Raw genomic sequence first — 27914 nt, 5'->3', positions numbered from 1 at the left:
CTTTTCCATATACAAAAAAAAAAAAAAAATCATAGTGAATCAGGGATGAAATAATTTTAATTTTTCAATGAATGTATATAATACAGTGATCAAATGAATTGAATATTATACAGATAAATATACATCAGATTAATGTACAGGTATTGTTTTGATGTAAAAACTATTGTAAGGGGGTCTTGAAATGACAATATAAAATTTTTCATGTGAATTGCATTTTGCAACTCTGAAATTATTTACAGATGCTTCTTTTAAAGATTATACCATTCAAATTTATTTTACATCGATTTCAAGCATTATATAAATACCATTAATTTTTATAGATCAATGTTATCTTTTAACCTGTTAACTGGGTACGACAAAATATTTTGTCATACACAAACTACTACTGCAATGGGCAAGACAACATTTTGCATCATGGAAATTTGGCTTAATATTTTTAATTTTCTATTGTCTTTATTATGAAGTGAATTGAACAAAAGTTTATTCCCCAGTTAGCAGGTTAAACAGTAGTGTTTGATAATTTTAAATGATTCCCCCCCCCCCTCCCCTTGCTTTAGATGGATGATTTTGAGAAAAATCTCACACAGCATAAATGTCTTGTTGCAAAAAAAAAAAAAAAAAAAAGTTTTTTTTTTTTAAAGTATTTTATTCCCCTTTTTCATAAGCAGATTTCCAGATATCTGCTAAACATACTGAAGAATGAAATCTATAAAACAACACCAAAGGTAAGCATGTATGAGTAACGAACATCCACACGAATTCTCCAAAATATGCATTTAGTCCATAGTGTGATTCAACACTTTTTGCTTCAAAAGTGTTGATAATCCACGTGGCAAGATTGCACACAATGAGGAAGGTCACAACTTCTCTTCCTGGCTTTTTGTATCGAAGAGTTTGTGAGTTGCTGCATCTGCGAAGTCCATCTATAATGAATGGCGTCTGTAATATAACTTGTATGGGTATTAAAATAGACATCACTATTCTTATCGTACTGTGCTTCTGGTATTCAGAGAAAATCGTCATGATCGCCTGAATAAAATAGAATGGCAATGGCACGAAAAGAAGAACATCGTCCAGAAAGTGAATTGGATGCTTGTTGAAGTCCAGCTTCGAGAGCTGCCTTTGTGCAGCGAGAACACAAATTAAAGTAATGATTGTCAAAATTCCTTCTTGGAAGAAATGAATTGATATTCCTATTTGTTGATATTCTGTGGTACTCATTGCTACGAAAAATACAATGATCGATACAATCGCACTCAGGAGGATAAAAAGACCAGCAAAGAGTCCTTTGTTGGAAGCGTGGCAATCAGCACTTATAATTAGGTTGCTGTGAAAAGTCACTTCTTCAATGCCATCGTTATTTTGGATTTTGTGATGGAAATGGTGAGGATTTGCTCGGTGATGTTCTTTACCGATGTTATGCCAAACGATGAACCATACGCCGGCTAATAAAAGGTTGTATTCGATTGTAAATGGGTATAGGTAAGGTATGGCTTGAACGTTGTTGACGGATAGAACGGCAGTAAGTGCACATTTGCACTGGTTCTCGGTTAATTCTGCACACAGTGGATGATCTGTAAAGTAAATATGATTTTAAATAATTTATAAAGAATGTTACAAGTACTGCAAATTTCAAGTTATTTTTAATCGTTATTAAAAATAAGGGAGATAACTCTTTATAATAATCATTAATGGAAGTCCCGTGGCGTAGTAGTAGCGCTTCGTGCTCCCATCTCACAGGTCCGATGTTCGATCCTCGGACTGGGCAAGGTCGACTCAGCCTTTTATCCCTTCAGTGAGTAGAAAAGATGAGGACCAAGCATGTTTGGGAAGTAAACACTGGGGTTCCGCGTTAGGCCACCTAACCGGGCCATATGTCTTGCATCCCACGGTCAAGAAAGAAGATATGGGCAGTGTAGACCTTGGCCCACATGGGCTGTCGTGCCACTGAGTTTAGTTTAGTGCAATATTGCTAGTTTTTAAACAACTCACCTATTGCTCTTGGACAGTTTTTCATAAAGGGGTGATAACAAACAAGAGCAATTCATAAAAATACAAATTCTAATATTTTTAAAAATGTATAATAAGTGAATGAATTAAATCACATGTTTATATATATCTTTCTATATATAAATATATGTTTACAAAAAATGTGTCAATCCTCCACGATTTGTTATCTTATTCTTATTTCGGTGAAATAATTCAGCTGAAGCATGTGCAAAAGTATGGGAAACACTCCGCTTCAGGGCTTGAGACTGAAAAAAGGAAAGCGAAGTGTTGGATTGAACAATGTTAAGCTTTTTCTGAAACATAAATGCTGGCTGAATATTATGTGTGGAGAATATTTTCCATTTTAACAAATGTGTGTGGTGAATGTTCACTTCATTGCAGATATACTATTGGTTATTAGAAAGGTTGAATTTTCCCTAAAGTTCTAGTTTATGATCATTCTACTAATTATACATATGATAAGTCTGCTCTGTACTTTGTTTTGAATCCATTTAATAATGATGATAATACTGGGAATTTCCAATCAAAGTTTGATATTTGCTCCTATGATAATATTCTGAGGTTATTTGGATGGAATACTTTCAGAGGCTGGAAATTCCTCAAACATATTATAGGCAAATTCAAAGCAAAAAAAGTAACTATAATAAAAGTAAACTCAACTCACTTTGATTAAATTATTCAACTTTAATACCGGTTTTTGTCAATTGTGTTTTGATTCGATTATGAATTCATTATTAAACATATTTCAAACTGGTTTATTTTTTATTGATTTTAGTATTGCATGCATTGAGTGAAATGATTATATTTTATAAATAATTGTCCTCTGCTGTAATAGTTTATGTAATATCATTTATAAGAAAACATGTCGCTTAAAATATGGTTTTGAAATGATTGTTAGCAGGTAAGGTTGAAATATTATTAACTGTTTATGAATTATTTTCATATGCAAATACTTTACCTAATACTGAAGAGTGAGTTGCATTTTTCGTCAAGTGGGATTTTCTGCTTAATTTGTGATGGTAATCTTCCACTGCATCTTCAACGATGGTTCCAAACCAAAAGCATAAACATGTGGCCATGATGTGCATCAAAGCAAAACACGCAAGCACTTTGTGGCGATTTATTACGATCTGAAAAGAAAAAAAGAAATATGAATTTAGAACTTTTTCACTTCTATTTATCTTTTTCTTATTATTTGACTTTTAGATTTAAATGAATAATCAAATGAATAAATAATTGAAAGAATATGATTTTCCTCTAAAGATTGCGAAAACAATTTATAATGTCATCTGTACCTATGAAGGAAAATATTGATATATGTACGTGTGTCAATGGCATCCAGACAAATCTATTCAATGTATAACCATTTAATTTGACGCACAAGTAATCGTAATACCTCTAAATCTTTTGTGCATTTCACGATTTTTTTCAAGTATCTGCATGCGATTTCTTTTCTTGTAATTAAGGGGAGTGGGACGTATGAGATAGTGCATCATCGAAGGAAACACGCATTTGTCATTCTAAAGAAATTCTTTTGGCACTTCTGTTGTAATTTATTGAATTTTGCGAAATTATAAATAAAAGTCACTTGTTGAAAAAATTTTAAGAATTAAAATTAAAATTTCTGCATTCGAAATTTCATTCCATTATCTTTTTCCAAAGTTTTTAAGGTCATTTTTCAAGCATTTATAATTTTAAATAAAAACGATCAGAATGGATTTTTTTTTTTACTCATTTTTAATGAATTGTTTATTTTACTGCTGATCTGCAGAAAGAAAATTTACGTCTTTATTGGTCTAGTAAGAATTATTCGCCTTTGATATTAGCTTGAATTAGGAAATCATGAATCAAAAAATTACTTTGCATTAAAATTTTTAAATTTCAATGCTACTTTTTTTTTTTTTAGCGCACTTTTATTTCGATTTTTATCATCTGTAGTCGCCAGACGATATTATGGAACAAGAAGAAAAATCGTGCAAAAAATCATTATTTTTTTATATTTCTATAATTTTATTTATTCTTTTTTTAATTCTATGTTTTGCTGGCGACCATCATGTTACTGCCATTACCTACTAGTCAAATATTAAAATTAACAGAATATTTATATAATCTCAGCACTTTCCTTTAGATTGCTGCGAAGTATATCCAAGTAAACCATATCGTTTATAATGCCATCTATAAAAATTAAATTTCCTACCTCGGATGAAGCCACGCAACCTCAAATCATGACGGAGTCATCATCATGTTTAACTGCAGGACGTAAATTTTGGATTCAAAGCAATATTAGGCTTTCACTGCCAAAAATGCTGAGATTTCTTTCATTACTAAATATAGCTTTCTTCTAAAGGTTATTGGTCTTCAATTGATGAGTTTTTGCAAACTGCAAATGCTTCTTCTGAATATGCAAGCTGATGAACAGTTTCTCTCTAACAATGCGAGTTTTATATCCAGCCTGTCTAATGACATTTCGCACACTTTCAGCACTTACACTTCTGCCTACGATTTGAAAAGTTTCTGCAACAAGTGGAATGAACCATATGGTAGCAGCAATCTAAAGGAAATTGATAGAAATTTGGGTTTAGAAATTCCATTTTCCAGCTGGACAACGACCCCAAACAGAATGCACGTAACCTTAAAATAGGGTGTATTTTTCATTGTAAGCAGCAGTTACACACACCACCACAGTACTCCGACATCAATGCCATTGAATATTCATGGGCCATATTCGAAAAAGTAGTTCAGAAACACAAAATCCATTTAAAACAAGTGTTGCAAGTAGAATGGAGTAAAATATCTCCAGATACCACTAGAAATTGATCGAATCGGTACCATGACGTTTAGAGGCCATTATAAGAGCCAAAAGACATGCAACTTAATAGTGATATTTTGTTTCTATGCGTGATATTGCAAAAATTTCATTGGTGTATTCTCAATTTCTTGAGGCAAAATTCTGAGATGTTTATTTAAAATTCTTCTGAAACTTTTCGTTGATTTTTCTTTATTTTTACTCTAAATTAAACAATTATGTGAAAAAATAAAAACATGTTTGCACTTCCCGTTATATTTATATTGAAAGTCGGATTTATCAAGTAAAAGTAAGGTGTACTCTCAATTTTTTGATCCACTGTGTATATTATATATATATATATAAAGCATGGAGTCAGGTCTCATAACATCACAGTACATTAAAAACGTAACTATCCAAGTAGTTTTCTAATGGCATGCTGCTTTTCATGGTAATGTAATTTCATTGTAAACTGCTCAGATAAAATGATAAATCTTTCTTCCTTATCTTCCAACCACAGAATAAAACTATGCTAATATATATTTGATGGAAATGGTTTGAATTTCATTGCAACAATGAAAACTGTAATTCAAATTTATACAAAAGAGAAGTTGTTAAAATTCAGTAAAAAATGTTACTGCAAAAATTAAACTGTTATCATTAAAAAATAATTAAAATCGTGTAAAATTCTGCTTTATTCAATAGAAATTTCAAGAGTTATCGCGGAAAACGATAACGCCAACATATCTCTCAATTTTTTTATCAAATGAAATTCTAATTAAAATAATTTTTTTTAAGAATACTTCCGTGATGCACATTCGCGCCTTTCAAAGTTTATTTATATCAAATTTGGTAACTTTAGGTCAAACGGTCTGAACTGTACACCGCCATTGTTAGTATTAACTATATGACCTTGGCTAGTATAAGAATTCCAGTGCCTCAAAACCCGGGGTAATTTTTCGTGCATGATAATAAAATGTAAGTGGCAAGTGGCGAATTACCTTTAACCTCTATATTTCAAAACCATAATCAAGGTTTTATAGACTGGGGCAATTTAGACCGAATCTGAGCTCAGAGGACCAAGATAGTTATTCAGATACATGTAACAGACCTAAGATTCTATTTTCTTAGGAAAGAAATTACTTCATGCTTTAATTAAATAATAAGTTTTCTATAAAGCATACTTACATTTGAATATTTAAATACTATGAATAATTGATAAAAGGAGTAAAGTGGTCTGATTATTCTTGCGAGGAGTGTCGGTAGTTCTCCGCAATTCAACAGAGATCTTTCCTCTGATGTAAAATCGACAATTTGCTGCCCCAGCTGCAAGCCTTCATTTATCAGGTGACCGAAACAAAAAGCTATGAAGAAAAATGAAGAAGTCATTTTAGAATAATTTCCAATCCATGGATATGAATATCAATGAGAATATTATTTTAACATCTAAAATTCTGACTCATAATCTCAAGTAGTTTGTTTGAAGTTGACGAAAATTAATGTAATATACAGGCAAAAAAAAATTTAACACATCTTTTTTTTCTTTCATGTGCTTGAACATTTGTAAGCAAAATAATTGATAAAATAATATTTGCTTTAAAAGATTTTATTAAAATTTTTATTCAATTAAAATTATTATTAAGTAATGAACTATTTCTTTCATTAATTTCCACTTTTGAATATCGGCAAGATAGATCTTACGCAATGCAATATGGGCCATGATATCTCCCCCTCCCCCCTCCTAATTAAGAGTAGTGAATAGAACAAATTCGAAAAATTCGGTAGTATGAAAAAATATTATTTTGATGTTTGCTCGTGTAAACTAGAAAAAATATTTTCTTTAGTATGTTTATATAAATACTATGCCACTTAATTGTAAATATATTATTTATTATTAAATCATTGCAATATGCAAGCGCTTAAGGAATATAACATTTTTATGTCTTTTAAACGTTGATCGACTGAAAAGCGACAAAGAATTGGCAAATACCTTGTAGATAATGCTAGATTATATTTAGCCCTTATATAGCAGTGGTAAAAAGCTATTAAATGTGCAATAAATTGTGGGAATTCCATAAACTAAAGTATTAGCATATTACTAAAATAGTGATTTTTTTTCCCTAAATTTTATTGTTGAATTAGGAAGAGCTATCAAAATTTATATAAAAAATATCGTTTTCATTCAATAATAAGTATCCACGGTCTTTCAGTTCCATCGAAATTTCTTTAACAGTTAAATAATTGCTGGATTACACCTTATATTTTCTTAAAATTGTCATTCTTAGGCAAATATGTAAGAAAATAGTCTCTTATTTACAAATCGATGTAATATAAAAAAAAAAAAGTCAACTTCGACTTTCCATTTGGATGCTGTTGCTTTTTCTCCTTATTTGGAAGGGCAAAGTAAAGAAAATCCAGATGTCATATAAGTAGAAAGTAAATATTATATATATATATATATGTTAACCGTTTATGTGGTGCAAAAATTTTGAGAGGAGGTACCACTTCAGGTGTTGCCTTTGCCCCTCTAATTTCGGTTCAAAATGATGATTTCAGAACCAAATTAATCCTTGTATAGTTTCAAAATGGGATGGCGATATAATTAAATTAAAATAGAATAAGAGAGTTAAACTAGCGATTGCAAAATCAGAGCTATTTTCACATAAGTTTCTCGAGAAGGGTCGATTTTTTTAAAGAATAATTTTGAAAAACATTTGCTCCAGTTTGTCCGCAAAGAAAGTTGTTATGAACAGCAAGAGAGGAGAGAGAGAGTTTATTTTGTTGGTACAGTCAAAAAATGTTTAATCTTTGAATTTTATGCCTTCAATTAAAACTGATTCCATTAGTGTTTTCAGTGCCTAGATATGTCAGCAAAAGATATTGAGGAATATTCACAAATAAACTCACCGGCCATTCCTGCCTTAAGGTAAAAGCTTCCACTGTGTCTGCCAGTGAGAAATCGGTATGGTGGTATTTCGTTGCCGATGAAAGTGATGGCATAATTGAAGTCTGTACAAGTGCTGATTCGATCAATCTGATCAGGTGTTCCCATCATTCGTTTCAAAGCTTTCTTCTTATAACGATGTAGGTCAATGTGGAAGAAGCCTAACCATAGCATGCCCATGAGGGATATACATGTGCTAAAAATCTAAAAGAAAAAAAATCAAAAAGTTGCAAATGGTAGGCATATTTATATCAGATAATTAGACATAGTTATGTAATCGGGAAATATTTAAATGAGACACTGTGTCACAAACTACGATTAGTCATTGAAAATTGTGAACATATTTTCTTTTCAATGATGTACTGTGCAGCACTATATAGCTTACACAACACAGGAGTGTTCTGGAAAAGGAATGATGTTGTTGTTGATGGAATTCGAAATAACATTGTAAATGCACAGTTTACCAGAATGTATAAATGAGTTCCAAAATAGACTTGTGATGTTAAGTTGTGATCCAATGATAAAAATCAGTTTGCAAAATAATTCAAATTGACCAATATGTATTAAGAGTATTACCCATATTAAGAGTTCCTACTTGGGGGGGGGGTATAAATATAAAAGCAATCAAACTTTTCCCACGTCGGTAACTGCAGATTTCATTTAATAATGTAACGTTCCAGATGTAATGATTTCTGTAAATCAGAGTGTTTTCCGCATATTTATGTAAGCAGCTAATGCTTGACATTTGTTATTGTTTGCTGAAACATTTATGTGCACACATCATGAATAGAAACTTCTTTCAGTTGGCTGTTCATTATAAAACAGGTGAGCAATAATTCTAGGAAATAAGAGAATGAAGACTTTCAAAATTTTCTTAGTATATAGGATGTATTTGAAGTGGGAACTTTCTTTTAATGCGACATTTTTCTTTTCAATAAAAAGCTTTATTTATCTCACCATTTGTATACATTTTTACTAGATTTCTTACCAATTTTAGTTATATTTGTATGTTAACAGGATATCTCAAAAAATATATTGTTAAATCGATAATTCTTAGCCAGTAATTCTTAAATCAAAACTGTTGAAACAAACAAACAAAAAAAAAACGAAATTTTGAACTGTATTTATGAATAAAAAGGCAAAATTTTCATAACACATGCTTTATTACACTATTCTGGAAAATTACACAAAAATGTCTTGTGTTTACAAGAACCTTCTAACATGCCAATCAGCACAACATAAAAAAGAAAAAATCGTTTGGCCTTATTGGGACGCGAGAAATAACTTGACTTATGCATGCGAAATCATATATTGATATAATAAATTATTTGATAAATTATTTTTTGACAAGGAGTAAAAAAAAAAAAAGTATATTCAAAGATGAAAGAAGTGTGCCACATGCGGCCTTTTAGATTAAAATAATAAGCTAACTCCCGTTGAAATGGATATTAATATATAAATAATAATATTATAAATTTTTGGTATTTTGGTGTGGGCAGTTAGATGAAGACTCTGCAAATGCTCATTTAAAACTTTAATTATTTATCATTAAATAATGAAAGTGCAAAAAAATTCTTACCTCGCTAACATATCTTGTTTCTGCGCTTTGATGGGTTATGTAAATGATACCTCCCATCACTGTGAGAAGCATTCCGTAGATGACACTGTAGATGGTAGTTAGATTCTTTCTGCAAAAATTACAATTTGAATGATAAATTTGATGAAAATTAACTATAACGTCATAATTTAAATAACAGAGGAACTTTCAGAAATAAATGGCATTATTGATGGGGGAAGGAGTCGGAATTGAGCTGATAAGCAGATAATAATTTCACACAAACATGTATTTATATCTAAATCTTGAAATCGTTAGATAATAAAATATGAACAATGGGATAATCCATATTTCGCGGTTATTACTTTATATTTCATTTTTGATCTAACATTTCAATAGTTCGTACTATAATTCAATACATAAAAAACGTATTGTAGCGGTTACATTCCTCTACTACCTTTTCTTTTGATACAACAGATGGCGTTACCTTATTAACTTCAAGGTATATTTCCCACGATACTTCTTAGGGGTCGTTATTAAATTGTATTCTGAGTGTCGTGTTTTTTTCGTGTTCGTGTTTGTTTTGTTTTGTGAAATGTGGAACTTAGAAAACAATTATATTAAAACTAAGCAATATTAATATGAAATAGGTTTAAAAATTATTATGAATTTTTAGAATCAATGCATCACATTTATATAATCGCTTGTAACTTTGGTATTCTCAACCCGTTTCCACCACCGCTTGCTAGTTTATCTATTTTACAAATTTAAAATAATGGATATATTTTTCAAGGCAAAGATCACGCTGTTTCAAGAAAGTATCTTACACTTTACTATATATTTTTAGTAAAATAATAAGCATTGCCAGAACAGCGTTCCGCGGAGTTCTGGCTCCTCTACATTTCTGAAGCTCAACTGCAGAAATTTGGATTTGCTTGTAAAGAGTGGCTGTAATCTAGTTTCAAAACTCTTCAGAATTACTATGGAGTGAAATTTTAGCATAATTTCAAATAATTAAGAATATAAATATATTTTCGTACATTCTATTCAAAATTTCATTAGTGAAAGCAAAGGTAACTGGTAAAAGTTCATTAAAAGTAGTTTATATTAAATAATCTACTTGGTTAATTATAGAAGCAAATTATTCAATGAAAAGGGCAATATTTCAAAGACAATTTTTAGTTATTTTTTTAATCACTGAAAAACCAGTTGTTTTGCCAGTTGCCTAAAGGCGGAGTGGATAAGTTTTAACAACTGCTTCTTTTACATTTTTTTTCTTTTTGTTAAAAAAATAAGTTAAATGTGATCAGTACGACGTTGGTTTTGATTTAAACAATAGATTTTCCCTTAGCTTTCCAAATATTCATTTAGAACATGAAATGCGCATGCTAACAGGTGTTTGTTATGAGGAACTATTACCTGGAAAAGAATAGTTTGTGGAATGCAAAAAAATTCGATAGCTTTCAATATATTAAATAAATTATCTATATAAGTCTATTCTGATTCATATTTACATTTATCTATTTTTCAAGGCAAAGATCACGCTATCTATTTTTAAAGGCAAAGATGTGTCTGTTATGTGAATAAATAACGTTTCATAGCATCTAAATTATTTCTATTCAAAGATATTTTACATTTTTATTGTAATATTATATCTGAAACCAACCACTGCATGATGTATTTGTTTTAAAAAATTTAGAAAGATAGTGAGGCAATTATTTTATGAATTTTGAATTGGAAAAATTTTTTTAAATCCGAAATTTTGAATGCGTTATAATCGCAATCACTTAATGAAGAAAAATTATCTTAAAACGCTATCACTATATGTTTATAATTTTTTTTCTTTATTTAAGCAATACCATGCTCTAAAAGTTTGAATTTCAGATTTCAAAACCATTTAAATTTTTATGTATTTAAATTACTTATCTCTAGTGTAGATATATTTTACTGATAGCTATTAGTTTTTATCAGGACTTTTTTGTATTACATTATGTATCTTGTTATGTATTTCTTAGTTTCTAAATAATAATAATAATAATAGAGACAGCAAAGGAAAAAAAATTCTTTCTTAAACAATAAAATGTAAGACAAATAAATAATAAATTTGAGAACATCGCTCCTCTTAATAAAATTAGTAGTATTTCACACCGAACTTTTATTTCTTGATTGCTATATTGCTATAGATTGGCATGCTTTGAAAATTAGAGGTCGATTGATTCGGGACTGAATGATTTTTTATGGTACTAGAATTGCAGACGTCAACAAAAAAACGGGGCACCTTTGGATTCCACTTGTAAAAATTCGTAATTTTTTTTCTATTTATTGTCGAATCTCCATAAAATTGGGGTCGATGGAAATGGCTCGAGTGCATAGGTTTATTCCAACCGACAAACTGTTATCAGTTTCGTTAATACTGACTTAATTAACTCGGTTAACATGGTTAATTAATATGGGTAATTAAATACTATTTCGGAAATTTTACCATTACCGAAATCGAGATTAGCTGAATCGATTTATCAGCTTATAATTAACTTCTAAAATTTTATGAAAAATCTGATGATAATTTCGAAAGTTATAGGATTTTGAAAAATGACGCTTCTCATTGTTAAATAAATTGTATGAATTTTCGGCAATATCTTTTTCAAAACATTTTTTCTCTCACTAAAAGAAAATTATAATTTTTCATTAAATCACGAAATAAATGCATAAATAACATACATTTAATATTTTTTATGAATTTTTAATCATGATGGTGAAAAGAATAGAATATAATAACGTAGTAAAACTTTTACATGGCTAGAAAGATGACATGCTAAAAAGTCTAAATACAAAAAATTGTGCTTATGTCTCAAATAGCTTTTGAAATATAGACAGTCGATTTGCAACACCCACTTTTTATCGGACCGCATATTAAATTTATTTGTATTTATAGACTTCAACTGCAATTATAATATGGCAGTTAAATAAATAATAATTTTATTTTCAGATCAGATGATTTTAATTTAATATGAATTTTATTTTCTTTTTCTCTTTCACTCCGAAAATATAAAATTTGACTGCAGGACAGATTAGCTGTAGGAATGTTTCATTTTTTTCTATTTATCGGCGTTATTAAAGAACTGAAAGTTACTTAATATGGTCCTCTGTGTGTTGTCTCTTTTTGGGCGGAATTTTCAGAAAACAAAAGTAAGTATATCTCAAGAACTACTATAAATTTTGGAACAAAATTTAATACACGAACGGAAAATACCTTGCTGAATCGAATTATTAAAAAATCTTGATTTCCGTAATGGCAAAATTTCGACATAGTAGTTTATTAACCATGTTAATTAACTCGGTTAATAAATTTGTTGATTGGAATTGTCCCATCAAACAATTTCCATCGACAATATTTTGTGAAGGTTCGACAATAAGTAAAAAAGTTAGAGATTTGTCCTATTTGTTTTTGGTCAAAATAGAAGAAATTCGCGACGATAAGTAATACATTTCACGCTGTACCAACATAAATTGGCATATTAGTTTACAATGGTGCAGCATAAAACTTCGATTAGTAGTATTGTTCAAGATACTTCTTTATTGTTTGTCCACATTTCAAAATTACGTAGTTCATTTCAAGTAATTCACTTGCAATTTTGAAAAGGACTTTAATCATGTAACTTTAAAAAATTAATAATTTTAATACATTGCATGTGTAATCATTTCATATAATGTTTGATTATAGAAGGAAAAAAATTACAAAATTTTTTCTTAACATTTTACATATACCATCATAATGACTGTTAATAAAGCAATTAATTACGAGTTACTTTATTAATAGTATTTAGTGATCACCTTATATGATTTTGAATCTAACTGTGACAACTTAAAGCCAGAATATAAGAGATCCCCAAAAGGAAAATTTACAACACACGCTTATCTACCCGATTGGAAATTCCGCTTATCTGGATGAAAACATGGGCAAATAAGTGTGGATTTAGTAGGTGATTGATTTAAAAAGAAAAAAAAATGGACTTATATTTATTATCTTTAAGTGCTTAATGATGAAATATGTTGAGTTCGTGTCGTCTTATTTTTGTGAAATATTTTTTTATTTTAGAATAAAATAATTAAATGATAAAGAAGATTCATTATTGGAAAAAAGAACACGCAGAAACCTAACTGCATATTTGGCACACTAACCGTGAGTTTCTGAATCAATAAATCAGAACAACTGTCAAATCTGACTAATTCAAATTAACAAGCTATTAATTACGAATTTATTATCTATTGAATGTTCTAAAACGGCGAAATACATTTCAAAAAAACACTGTGCTTACCTCATTATTTTATTTTTTTCTCTGCTTGACATCTCGATAGATGTGTCAATGCTGTTAGGTGTTGAAGCTCTTTTCTTGGACACAGAGCATGTGTCAATGTCAACCATACTTGAGGCAAATGCTGCTAAGGGCACTTCTCTGGACACGCTTTCGATGTCTTTAAATTTCGCTTTTCTGCTTTGAGGTGTGTTTGACCTTGAAGTGGAAATTTGGCGAAAAGTGAAGCTAGCTCCGCTATCAGTACTGTCTGCACCATTACTGTAGGACAGTTCTTTTGCACTGTCGGTGCTGTCACTACTGCTATTGCTGCTTGAACTGTCGCTTCGAGGGGGAATGTTTGGCTGCATATCCTGCTGCATCTGTTAAAATAATTTGAGGAATGTCAAATAATGGCAGAAAATGTTGGGTGATCTAACCTATCAACAAAAAATGCCCAGCAATATCGTTAATGCATATTCGTGATATAACACAACATTCAACATATCGGACAACATTATAGAGATATACAGTGTCTTCTTGTGCTGGCAGGGTAGGTATAATTGTAAGGGGTATAAGTATTAAAGGCAGTGGCGTAATTGTATTTTGGAAGGTAATATCGGAATCTAATGGTCCTAGGAAGTCCCGATCCATGGATCATAGTTGCATTGACAACAATGCTGTTACTTTCTTTTTTTAAAAGACTTGAAATTAAGTAAGTATTAAAATAAAATGCAAATAAATATTTAATTAGTTCCCTAGTACTTCTAAAGTACAGAAATCCTTTAAAAGCAACTGAAGGTAGTATACACAGTAAAGAAAGATCTGGAAAAAAAATGAAATATTTTCATAATGAGTAACAATGGTGATTTAAATTCTTAAAAGGCTCCATTCAAGCATTTTCCACTGCCGTCAAAGTGTCTAGTTATACCCCTAATTAAAAGCTTACCGATTCAGTAGTATAGAGAGAGGTAGGAAAAAGAAGGACGGATATATTTGCAGTGTATCAGTCTTTAAGATGTCCTGTAAACATATTTTTGAGTTATTTAAATGAATTGAAAGTAGAAGAAAAGAGTAAAATTGAAGATGGTGCAAAAATTAATTTTAAGTTTCTAGAGCCATTAATTCTTTCTAACCAAAGTATTTAGTAAAATGACAAAGTTAGGTTAATGAGACTTATTTATCTAGCTCTACTTGTGTGAAAAAACAGTAAATATGCATATAATTTCCCACTTTTTCTTTTTTTTTTTTCTTTTCTTTTTTTGCAATGAAATTTGATATTGGGATAAATTAAGAGACTACGAAAAATGCTAAAGGATATAACATAAAAGAAAAATAAGTGATCAGAATAATGAAAACACCACGACAAAATACATTATTATTATTATTAAGGCGTAGGGGCACCTTTTCATGTAATACAATTTAGATTCGCTTTATTTCTCTTTGTAGCTAATATCTGATTTTTTAACATTCCAGATATTGTATTTTTGGGGGAAATTTAGCAATTTGTAATTAACGAATGCATTCATAAAATTTTCAAAAAATTTCATATTCACTATTTTTATTTCTTTTTTAAAAAATAAAGGTTTTTTTTTGAACAAAAAAAAGTCGTTTTTTATTTGCTTTCTTTCTCAAATTAATTGACACCCTAATGAATTATCTGCTTACCTGTTGCGTTTTCTTTTATATCAGAATTGAGTTATATATTTACTGAGCTTATAAATTGAAATTATGGAAATAATTATTAACTTTTACAAAACAAGCATAGTATATCACTAATCTTTAAATATACAAATCATAGGCTTGTATGATTATATTCATTACTTAAATTTCCTACAAAAAATAAATAGAAGTCAATTAGAATTAATAATTTTATTTTTAATTAGAACTTTTCCTCCTTGCTTCAAAATTCTATGCAAAAACACTAAATGACTTTTTTTATCCCAGCAGAAAGAATGGGAAAACTGCTGTTCGTTTGTATGTTTTTTTCAATTGTAAGAAGAATCCTTCAAATCAGGGTTTAAAAAGGAATTACAAACAATCCTAAGTGGTTTAAGTATTTTTTTCATTATCTTTTTCTTAGAAACTTTTATCTGGCTTTAAATTATATTTTTAAAATGATTCAAAAAATAAATTATACTCTATTTTACTATTATTATAATAGCTTTAATTATAAAAAAATGATGCTATTTATATGATTAAACCTATGCGAAGACTGACTTTAGCTTCGATTTTAGGTGGAAAATTAAAACTTTACACTCGGGTGGCGTCTTTCGCTCTCCATTCGAGACGGTGCATCATTTTGACGTTTCATTTATTTTTTTAATTTTGATTGTTAAAAACGCCTACAAAAACAGGTAAAAAATATGTAGATTAATTTTTCAGGGAAATTCAACTTTTAGATTTATATATTTATTTTTCGGAACAATAAACAAGCCCTTGTATTAGGTGAATAATTTTGCATCGAATAACTTTTCCGAGGGCAAAAATTTAAATCATGTGGGTATAAATTCTGATAGAGAATAAAATGATATTAAATTTTTAATTGCATAACAACTAGTGTTCCCTGATATGACAATACTGAATCATATTTTGCAATTCTCACATAATTTTTTATCAACAATTCGATTAGTAATAAGTTGTTTTTTCAGTAAACTATATAGATTTTGGATAAAATTTAGTCTAAAAGGTGAATTTTCTATACATTTTGACATTTTGGTATTTGATAAGCCAGCTTAGAACTCTAATAAGGTTTTTTTTATGTTGTCTTTTTTTCTTAATCTCTAAGCTTCGTAGGCAAAAATTATGAAGGAAATAATTTTATCTTAAAAAAAATCCATTGAGATTAGCTGAGCAACAATTTAAATCTATTTTTTTTTAGTTTATGGTTTATTCGTGTTTATTTATTTAAATATTTTCCAATACAGGTACAATACATCTTTTAACCGATAAAATTATGATATCGACATTTTTTTTTTCTATTTGATAAAGAGGTTACAAGAAATCCTGCTTTAAAATGGAAAAAAAAAATGTTCGTCGTACGCAAATACATTTTTCTTAGGAACGAAATAAATATCTTATTTATATGAGATTGCTTATTTGCTGTTTCTTAAAAATATCTATTAGTTATTAAATATTCATTTATCAACAGGCACTACATTAGATTCGTATTAAATATAAAAATATAATAATAAGAAAAATACTTCCGTTTTCTTTAACTCACAAATAAGAAATAAATTTAAAAAATTAGAATACATATGACTTAAACAAAGACAGTATTATTCCTACTGTCCATTACAGTATTATACTATAGTTATTTCTTTAAGTATTAAATAAATTCTTGAAGACTCTTGGTTACAAAATATGAAAAGGAGCAGAAATTCTATAATATTTTATATTTTAACTTTTTTATCGTAAAAATACAGATTAAGAATTTTTCATCATTTTAAAGGAAATAAATAGCCTTTTTAGCGTCATATACAATGCAATTTTTAAAGGTTCTTCATGCTAGCTTTCGTTAAATTATGGTGAGATGTATATGCATAAATTATTTGAATTCCAAATTAATTCACGGCTTGTTTCTTCAAAGACTATTCGACATCATTTATTTTTATTCCAATTTTCGGAAGTAATTATCATTGGACAAGGTGAAAAAAACTTAATTTATGTAAACAATTAAAAATGTCACTCTCTATGTGACGATTATTAATTTAATATGCACTAATCCATTAAATACGAATTTGGAAATAAATCAATACAAATATTTGCTGATAAATGAAACTTTCACACATTCATATAAATGATGATGAATCGTTTCTGAAGAAACAAGTCAAAAATCAATTTGAATCATGGCAATGACTAACTGGCAGATTCTCGACTTTGGGATTCGAAACTAGATTAATCAAACATTCGCTTCTAAGTTGTTAAAATTTACTATTAGTGTTATGTGAAGATCTGCCAGGAATGTGTGTATTATGTTAAACTTTTATTTGGGAGCCAAGCATTCTATGTTGGATTTTTAAAGAAATTAGAAGACTGGTTGTCTTTTTCACCATCTGACAACTATTTTATGTTAGTAGCCTGTTCCAGTAGACAATAATATGGCTTCGGAGAAAGATGTTAATAAATTCAAATCAAACTTGCATAGTACAAATTTCATAGGAATAATTTGACTAGAATATCCTTAACAATTTGCTTAGAAAATGAAAATTCTACAACAAAACTTCAATAATATTATTAGTATTTCATCGATTTAAAAAAATTAACAATAGAAATTTGATACATTTTTAAAACAAACTTTAATTACAAAAAATAATTAATATTATGCTCAGAAAATGAAAAAAAAAAAAAACTTACTTCTTTTGTCAGACCGTCATTGTAAAGCATTTTTAGATGCGAAATATCAATTAATATCATTTTCAAATAAAGTTTTCAAATGAAACTCTATTTTACTGAGCAAAATTCTTATGTTTACATCTTCAGAGCTTAAATGGCAAAATATGGCCACACATGCTGAAAGCTCTTAAAGGTATTCGCGTACTAAAAACGATATAAATTCTAAAACGACTATACTGTGTCGTGAAAATTTTCCAATAATTAAAAGAATAGGTGACATCTCCCTGCGCTGAAACCACGAATAAAAAGAATATATGATGTGCGTTCGTATTCCCATAGCAACGAAATCCTTTTTTTTTTTTTCCTTCCATTCGTGAGCGGAAATATTTATTTCTTTTTTTACAGAATGTTTCTGAGGTTTCTTAGCGTCGATTTTCCACGTTTTTATTGTTATTCAACTTCCTCTAGGACATTATAAAACTGGCTGAATCAAGCAAGTGTTGCAATATCGAGGAGTTTCTGAGTTGTAATGTTAGTCGATATTAATGAAATTTCTTGCGGTACTTTTCAATATTTTATTTCGTTCTTGGGCTTTTTTCGGATTTCAACTCATTCTTCAGGTTTTGAGTAATACTATGTACATGTATTTACAGATATTTTGTATTCTCATTTTGTAGAATATGCATTTTAGAATTATATGCATGCAGTATTTTTAACCATATTGTTCAATTTCTAGTAAGAACAACACTTCAAATAAATGAATAAATAATTGGGCCTTTATATTTGTTTAAATAGTTCTCTTTTTCGCTTACTTTTAAAATTCAGCAATTGTTTGTTAACGAGATCTTTTGAGAATGAGATAAATTAGAATATCTAGTGATTTTTTTTTCTTATCTTTTACAAATGAAAATCATGAATCGGCTGCAACACTTTTTCTAAAGCAAATATCGAATAAAAGAACGTAATTATGTAATCTGTAATTTTATGAATTTCTATCTGACTGTTGAAAACTGTATTCATTATTATTTCTCTGTGTAAAACAAACCTATAGAAATTCAATGCATGTAATCTGCTTATAAATAATAATAAGATTTGTAGGAGTACAACTTTAGAATTTCTTTTTGATAATCTTGTGGCAAAAATTTCAGATGGATATGAAAATTTATAAATTAGAAAATCTAGTGATTTCTTCTTTTCTTGCAAATGAAAATAATAAATCGGCACCAATACTTTTTTTTCGAACGATTATGGTATAAAGGAATGCAATTACCCAAACGATAACTTTATGGCTTATAAATTCCTATTGAAAATTACATTTCATCATTAGTTTACTACGTAAAACAAACCTGCAGAAATTCAATGCATATAATTTGCTTATCAATAATAATAAATTTTGTGGGAATGCATCCTTAGAATTTCTTTCCGATAATGTTTCAACGATTTCATCTGAATATTAAAAATTCTGTTTTTAGATTTTTCAAATGTATCAGGTAATATTTACATTATTATGTAATAAATGCAAACGATTTTGTTTTTACAAATCGTTTGGTTTTGTAAAAATAAATGCAAATTCGGTTACTTATACTAATTCAAATTATTTATAAGAATTCTAAAAATTCACCAATATTATATCAGCATTTTTTTACCATTTTTAAATCAAGCAGTAAACTGTGTTATTTAAGTACATAAATAATGTAAATTAGATTTCCTCTTATGTCGATATTAAAAGTTGTACTAAAAATTTAATATACATTAACCTGAAAATTATTTCATAGAATTAATTTATAACCTCAAATTCGACAAAAAAAATTTGGTTAAGTTTCTACGTGTCGAATAACTTTGTGTAACACTGCTAATAAAAAAAAATTCAAATGTTATTTGAAAATTTTTCAATTCAATTATGGAATAGTTTATTCATTTGCTATTAAAAAACAAGAAACATCGCGATTTTTCTTATCAGATTTTATAATTACTGGTTATTAAATGTTCAGAATGCACAAGCTTTATATTTAGCACTTTATCATTTGTAAAGAAGTTAATAGATTTTCTGATGATACTATTTAAGTATTGATAGCCTGAAGTATGATTTTTGTGAATCCATATTTCTACAATGATTTTAAAATAATTTCTCGACAAACTATTTAATGTTTTATTTTCGCATTCATTATTACTGAATAGAAAGTACTTTTTTTTTTTTCAAAACTTACTATCCTTCATGTACAATTCAATGATTCAACATGAACAATTTCAATTACTAAAAAAAAGCATAAAATTAAACCAAGGCCATTAAGAATTTCAAGTGCATACCTGTATTTCTTTTTCATATAAATGCTCATGAAATTAAATAAAAATAAGCTGCTGTCACGGTGCTTGTTTCAAACGCAGATGTAAGCTAATCTAACTGATCGAAACACATTCATATTAAATCGAAGATTTCACCTGCTACTTTAGCAGACGGTATTGTGTTTATATGTTTAAAAAACAAAAGTGATTCACAGATTGTTGCCAGAAACCATTGTGCGACGTGAGTTCTGGCCATTCTATTAACATGCATTTTCATCAATTTGAGGGGTTTCTCTTTTTATTCAATTAATGCGTAGTAGTATTTTTAAATTTTTGTCAGAGTGTGAGACAGTTTCTTTTTGAAATAATTATAATGATGAAAGTAATAATATAAAATGCAGAAGATATTCATGAAGATTGTTGGTGCTTATAAACCATTTTCAACAAGAGCGAATGAATAAATATTATAAACATATTTAAAATGCGAATTTCGTAAAATAAAAAGTAAAGATGATTATTTTTGACTATTAACCAGATTCTATATAAATTATTTTGAAATACAGATCTATTTGTATTAAATTATTATTATAAAACTAAATATTAAAGAAGTTAATAATCATGCGGATATTTCTAAAAAGTTTTCTTTTAACCTCATAAGTTTGTGAAAATTTATAACTATTACTTTAGTAAAGTTAAAGTTATAAATTTAGTAACTTTACTTTTTTACTTATTATAATAAATTATTTTATTTTCATCATATGTAGCATTTAACTTCTTATGTTAAACGATTTTAAACTAACGATATCGAAGACTGATTTCTGTGATAAGTTAACAGTTTAATCTTCTGAGTAATGCAAACACTATATCAGTTGATTAAATATTAATATAAGGCTCAAATATAGCATATATGTCAATATTAGCATCAATTGTAAAAAATAATCCCTTTTTTAAAAAAAAATGTATTTAGAACAAAATAAATTATTTCTCATAAAAAAATCAACTTCTGAAGACATTCTATTTGCGTAACGGCATTTTACTTTCAAGCTTTAAATGATGTTTCTAAATTTTCTATAAGAGATAAATGTATTTTTTAAAATTAAGTTTCTGTCAAGAGCTGTACAAGCTGTATAAATATTTTTGTACATCTCCTATAAATAAAAAGCCATTTTCCGCACGTAGTTTTTTTTTTTTTCAGAAACAAAATTATTACCCGAATTATGATGGGGAAAGTGCAATTTGAATGGAAAGAAATGCTTATTTTTATTTTTGAGTCAGAATTTTTATAATTCATTAAACAATATCTACATCTTGAATATTGTAATGTATTGTAATAATAAATTTGAAATATTTTGTATAGAACAAATCAAATATTTCGAAATAGTTTAATAGAAGTTTAATTTTATAATAATAGTTTAATAGAAATAGTTTTATATTTCGACATAATTTGTAGAGAATCCGGTTAAAAAATTGTGGTTAAATTCACCTTACAGTTACTAAGTAGTAAGAATGCTAATTTTAGCTATGTTTTGTTTTTCTAAAATTTCTTTTCAAATATTTATTATTTCTACTGATATTTTTTTATTAATTTTTTCTTTCTATAATTCTTGATGAATATCAGAATTTTAAATTAAAAAAATTGCTATAAGTTATAATTTTTTCTTTATATCTGCATGGCATCTTATGTTCAGTTTTAATTTAAATAATTTTTTCCGAACATTCTAACTATATCTTCCCTAAAAGGAATTTATTATTTTATTTTTTATTTATTCTTTATCCAGTGTTTTTAGTCCCATCTCTTAATTTTTTTTTTCTAAATAAGATTTCCAAATTAAAAAAAAGATTATCCTTTTTAAAACATAACTCAGAAAACAAATCCACAAACAATCTCAATATAAAACTTACATTCCGAAAAATAAAGTCTTAGTTACCACTTAACTTATTTTTTTTTTATTTTTTTCTATTTATATATAAATTATTAATATTTTTGGAATTAAAAAAAATCAGCAATTAACTTATACACAAACTTAAAAAAAAGGAAAAATTAAAAATCGTCTTTTTCGTTGTTTGAAATGTTGCACGCTTTAATTTTAAGAGACACATCTGCAGTTTTAAAAACTGAAAATTAAAACGTTTAAAACTGCAGACAGTTTTTAGTTTGCGTTAGTTTTTAAAACTGCAGACACATCTGCAGTTTTAAAAACTGAAAATTAAAACTATAAATAACTAGTTTATATTACTTATTATTTGAATTTTCAATCTTATATATATATATATATATATATATTGCGAATCAAAAAGCTGAGCTTTATGAATGATGTAATAAATACAAATTAATTATTTTTTTTTTGTTTTTAAACTTTATTAGAAATCGAATTTTTATATCAGATGCAAATTTGTTGCATTACAGTAATAAATAGTTAATTAACTACAAACTTTAATGATTATACCAACAATAAAAATAGGGAAAAAAAATTCAATCTTAAATATTTACTTACTCGGTTCATCTTCTTGAACAAGAATTATCGCTATCTCATAATGAACTATATTAATCCCAATAATTATGTCATTAGATGAAACTTTATTGCTCTCTATTTTATCAAAATTGTTGCGTGAAAATAACTGCAATCTTCTTTTATACGATGTTATCAGATGAATGTGATAAATTTATCTTAGTCGAAGAAACAACAGGAAAAAAAAATAGAAAATTTAAATTTTCATGTATGATAGTGGTTTGATAATTTATCTGGGAAGTATTTTTTTAAAAATTTAACAAATAATTTTTTGGCATTTTTTTCATGAAAATGTAAAACTTTTTTTGATGAATCGAGGTTTTCTCAAATAACTTTTTGAACGCTGAAAATTTTGATAGATACTGTTATGGCTCAGAAGGTATAAATTTATTTGTTTCTATAATATTTAATATTTTGAATTTTTATTGTCTTAGAATTCAAACTGCTTAATGTTTTTAAAATTTGTGTTCGTATATCCTTTATCCGTTAACTGACTTTGAATTATTATAATCTCAAAGGACATCGTGTTTTAAAGGGATAACTGTAATGTGGATATAACCATAATTAAAAATTTCTTAACTTCACAAAATTGGAATTTCTAAATTTATGAAAATTAGATTCTTTATTTCGTCTTAAATCAAATTTATTATTTAAAGATTAATTAACACAGCATATATTGATATTTAAAATAATCAATGTATAACAAGTATATACATGAAACTGCATATGCAGGAAAACATAATTTATTCAATAATATGAGTATTATTTGCAGATAAAATTCTTCTCCAAAATCTAAATTAAAAATTAATATTAATTAAAACTAATAAATTTTTAATTAATTAAATTTATTTATTAATTAATTAAAACTATTAAACATTTACTCGGATTTCAAAAAAAAACTAAAGCATGCTTGAAGTCCTTTTTAGATAAGATAAAAAAAAAGGCAAGGTAAATATAAAAAATTTCCAAATTTCCCACTAATTTTTAAAAATTTATCTACGTTTGATTACAACTTAGTCTGATGTTTTTTGTATGACTCACATTAAATAAAATTCGTCAATTAGAAAATTCTTTTATCTAAAATTAAATCATACACTCTTAACATATTTACAGATTTCTTATTTTGAATCCTTAGTTATGTATTGGAAATGAAGGAAATGATTTTGTGGATGTTTTGTTTCTCTACACGTTTCTCTAATTTAAACAATAATATCAATTTGCACGAGTTCTGACAATGTAATGTTTTATTAAAATTCACTTACATTCAAATTTTTTTCATATTTATTCGAGTTCATAAAACTGTATCATTTATTTATTATCCCACTTTTAACCTTTTCCCTGTTTTTGAGCGAGGTTTTTGAGTCGAACTTTATTTTCGGATTTAATTCATATGCATATCAAAAATAATTCTTTGTAACGATACATTATAAGTTAAAAAATATTCTTATTTCAGTTTCATGTCTTTCATACTTTGTCTGTAAATAAATTGCTATTATTATAACTTATTTAAAATTTGAAAAATACTTTCATGTACCCCGAGGATTTATTTTTAAGGCCACGAATAATATTTGTTAACGCAATTTTGAATATTTGTTTAAAATTAGTTTCGTACTTATTAATATACAGGGTGTTTATAAAGTCCCGGACCCATTTTGATGTTTAATAACTCATAAAATAATAAAGATAGATTAAAATTAATAACATAAATGGTTAAATAGACTCAAAAAGTTTCATGACCCTTGTCAATGAACTTCCACGTGTGCCCCCTTCGTCGCACGGAGAATATCAAGTCGATAGTCAATTTCACGCCAGGTAGCGGCAAGCATGTCGGCATCCACAGAGCCTATTGCGCACATTATGGCGATTAACAATTCCAGAAACATGAAAGGATGCTTCATCGGAGAACATTATGCTCTTCAGAAAATCAGCAGCATCTTCTATCCTCCTTAGCATATCTGTTGCAAAGGCCATCCTCCTAGGCCTATCGTTCGGTTCCAAAACTTGAACAATTTGAACTTTGTATGCATGCAGTCTTAATTTTTTCTTAATAACCTTGTACACCGTCGAAATTGGCATATCCAATTCTGTTGCCGCTGATCTCACAGATATCCTAGGATTGTGTAAAAATGTCTCTCTGACACGCTGAACATCAAAATCACTTGTGCAAGGACGTCCGGAACGTTTCTTATCTTCGATACTTCCAATTTCTAGAAAATTCTTTTTCCACCGCAAGATGCTGTTTTTGGAGGGAGGATCTTTTTGGTAAATTCTTCTGAAATTTCTCTGTGCTTGCACTATCGATTTCATTTCTATGAACCACCATAAAATCTATGTTTTCTCTTGTGGTGTATGCATTCTCATTAATATCCGCTCGAATAAAACATCACATACAAAAGTACTACATAGAACAAACACATCAAAAGTAAATATAACATTGCAATAGTTGCCAATTGCAATTAATAAGCAGACAATATTTAGAAAAGTACAGATATTTAGACTGGAAAATGAAATTATCTGAAATGAACCACACGCGTAGACGATATTTACAAAAGTAAGAATATTCAAACCTGAAAAGGAAAATATATGAGTTATTCCATCAATAAATGCCATAAGTGTGTTTAGATCTTTATTATTTTATGAGTTATTAAACATCAAAATGGGTACGGGACTTTATAAACACCCTGTATTTTGATTTAATGGAAATGACATCGTTACTTCGCATCTGAACCCTTTCTTTGGTAAAATAGCATTTTAAATATCAGGATAAAATAAATGACAACTTAACATTTATTATATTTCAGTCAAGTGATAATGGAAATTGTTTCATTGTGGTCTACTTGCAGCAAAGGGACAATAAATTTGGCCGAAAAAGTTATTGAATTTAAATATTATTGAAGAATTTAGCTTTTTGAAACCGAACAACTTGAAAATCATTCAAGATCTGATTTCTTATTTTAATTTGAATTCCTTCATAATTTACAATGCTTTCTTATATACAAAATAAATATATAAACAGTTCAAGAGCTCAAATTTTTCGGGCATTCTGCATGTATATTTTGTTATCTTAATAAAAGTATTTTAGAATATACGTATGATGGACTATATGTATCACATAATATTCTGAATTATTTGCTAAAGAATTTGCAATAAAGCAGGAATTTTACTCCTGGGATTTTACGAATTTTTTTTTAATGGAAGTATAATTATCCTGCTATTTATGTCACATAAAATGCATCAGTTTTATAAATTATTTTGGTTTTTGTATATTCATCTTCAAAAATTTTTCGTCACATTCTTTTTCCAGATTGAAAAATTTTGTTAATGTTGCCATTTTTTTTAATATTATTTTCTATGAACCAATTTTATTTACTATTTGAGGTTCTCTACAGTGAAATCAAACTCTAATTTTTCAACCATAATTTTTGTTTGCTTTTTTCTCATTTAATCCAACACAGAATTATTCCAAATATAGAAAAGATTTTGTTTCTCATTTTTCAATAAACTTTAAATACATTTTTGCCTCATAACATGATGCTTAACTTTATATGGATTAGAAGGGATTTATTGTATTGCTACCGTTTATAGTTTTTAACATAAAATTGAATCATTAAAATGACAAATGATGAAATCTTAATTTCTGATTTTTAATGAAACCTAGAAATTTTAATGTTATTTTTAGCAGATGCATCTAGCACTGAGGTATGCAATCATCACCTCTTCATCGAAAAGATAAGTTTAGCCAATATTATGATCTAGAAAAATGTATCTTATTAATGAAATATTCAAAAATAAAACATCTCTGTATTGCATGCTACCTTTTTTACTATTCTAAATAAATTTAAAAGCTTTCCTATCACTTAAAAGGAATCATATTTGTTTATATGATACAAAATTCGATTTTAACTACTGTTACAGAAAGAAATTATATTTCAATTTTAATACAAAAAATAAGTGCTATAGAATTGCATAATAGAATGAGTGAGAAGACACCCTCCTTTTTCTTTGACAGTTACAAACAGATTTATTTAAAATTCTTTTAGCAAAACAAAGCTTATTGCTCAATAAAACATCGGTGCATTGATGAAAAAAAATAAAGACTTCTTTTGATATTATTGTTGAGGTTCAATTCATCGTTTGAACTCAGTAAATTTCTTTCTCAACATATTAAAATTTTGTTTGTAATTTATATCGTACTTTTTGCACTTTGACTCGAGGACATTTATTTTTATTGTTATGTAATATTTAGTAAAACTGCAAATCAGAAATTTTTAAAGAAATTTTTAAAATAAAAAAAAAACAAAGAAAACTGTAAACAGTCTATTTCATCAGAAATCAATATAAAATCAGTCAACAGAGAAATATTTTTAAGTGTGCTTTTTTTTTTTTTTTGTTACGCCCACAACTACAAATACGTGTTTTGAGTAGATAATTGTTAAATTTTCCATATACTTATAATCAAAGCGTTTTATACTTTAAGTGGAGAATTTTTGTGCTGGTTATTTTATACATTAATAGTTCTAATTATTTTATTACATTAATTAATATATTTTTCATTAAATAAATACGATTAATAAAATTAAATTATAAATATTAAAATATTATCATTGTTATTTTTAGAGTTAATTAAGCTAATATATTCAATTATATAGCATTCATTTTCATTCCATTAATTATCTTGTAAAATGTTATTACTTTGCTTTTGAAAATAATGACTTTTAGAAGCTTAAAATCCATTTCATTTTCTTTTTCTTATTAAACGCACTTGATTTTACTTTTTAAAGAATTCAACTTTAATCACGTAATTCTTTAGCGATATTTTACAAAATCTAAACAAAGAATTTACATTCAACAATCAAAACAAGGAATTCTGAATAAAATGGAAATATATTATAAGTAGAGTAATCATTATTAAAAAAAATCATCATTATGAAAAAAGAATTAACGTAACAATTTCTGTTTTTCATTTCCATTGCATTTTATTTCTATTATTGAATCAGCATTCTCATCATCAAATGGAAGAAAAAATTTTAAAATATTCAAGACAATATCGCATGTTAGGAAATAATAATATATAAAATATATATTTACCTTTATTATCTTTTCGCGAATTTTCATTATATTTTTTTTTTCTGTAGAAAATATTTCTGATTCGCTGTTCTGATTCGATTTCAATTCTGATTCGCCGTTCGAACTTGTATTA

The 27914-nt window shown here is 27.7% G+C and overlaps 1 protein-coding gene across 4 annotated transcripts; it reads right to left on the bottom strand.

The window, feature by feature from the left end:
* Positions 1-77: 77 nt before the first annotated feature.
* LOC129964252 (proton channel OtopLc-like) lies at positions 78-27911 on the bottom strand. 4 transcript variants are annotated; one of them, XM_056078996.1, is made up of 7 exons: positions 27803-27911; positions 13611-13969; positions 9319-9427; positions 7703-7943; positions 5984-6159; positions 2969-3140; positions 78-1574 (listed from the first exon to the last, which is right to left on the bottom strand). In XM_056078996.1, exons 1-7 carry the CDS (start codon positions 27827-27829, stop codon positions 646-648), a joined length of 2013 nt encoding a protein of 670 aa, XP_055934971.1. In that variant the 5' UTR covers positions 27830-27911; the 3' UTR covers positions 78-645. The 4 variants fall into 4 exon arrangements, with proteins under 4 accessions (XP_055934971.1, XP_055934972.1, XP_055934973.1 ...); XM_056078997.1 differs by lacking the exon at positions 27803-27911 and adding an exon at positions 22700-22801; XM_056078998.1 differs by lacking the exon at positions 27803-27911 and adding an exon at positions 20229-20304.
* Positions 27912-27914: the final 3 nt, after the last annotated feature.

This window comes from Argiope bruennichi, chromosome 3 (genome assembly GCF_947563725.1).
Source record: "Argiope bruennichi chromosome 3, qqArgBrue1.1, whole genome shotgun sequence".
NCBI classification, from domain to species: domain Eukaryota; kingdom Metazoa; phylum Arthropoda; class Arachnida; order Araneae; family Araneidae; genus Argiope; species Argiope bruennichi.
This window is presented reverse-complemented; position numbering and strand designations above follow the sequence as displayed.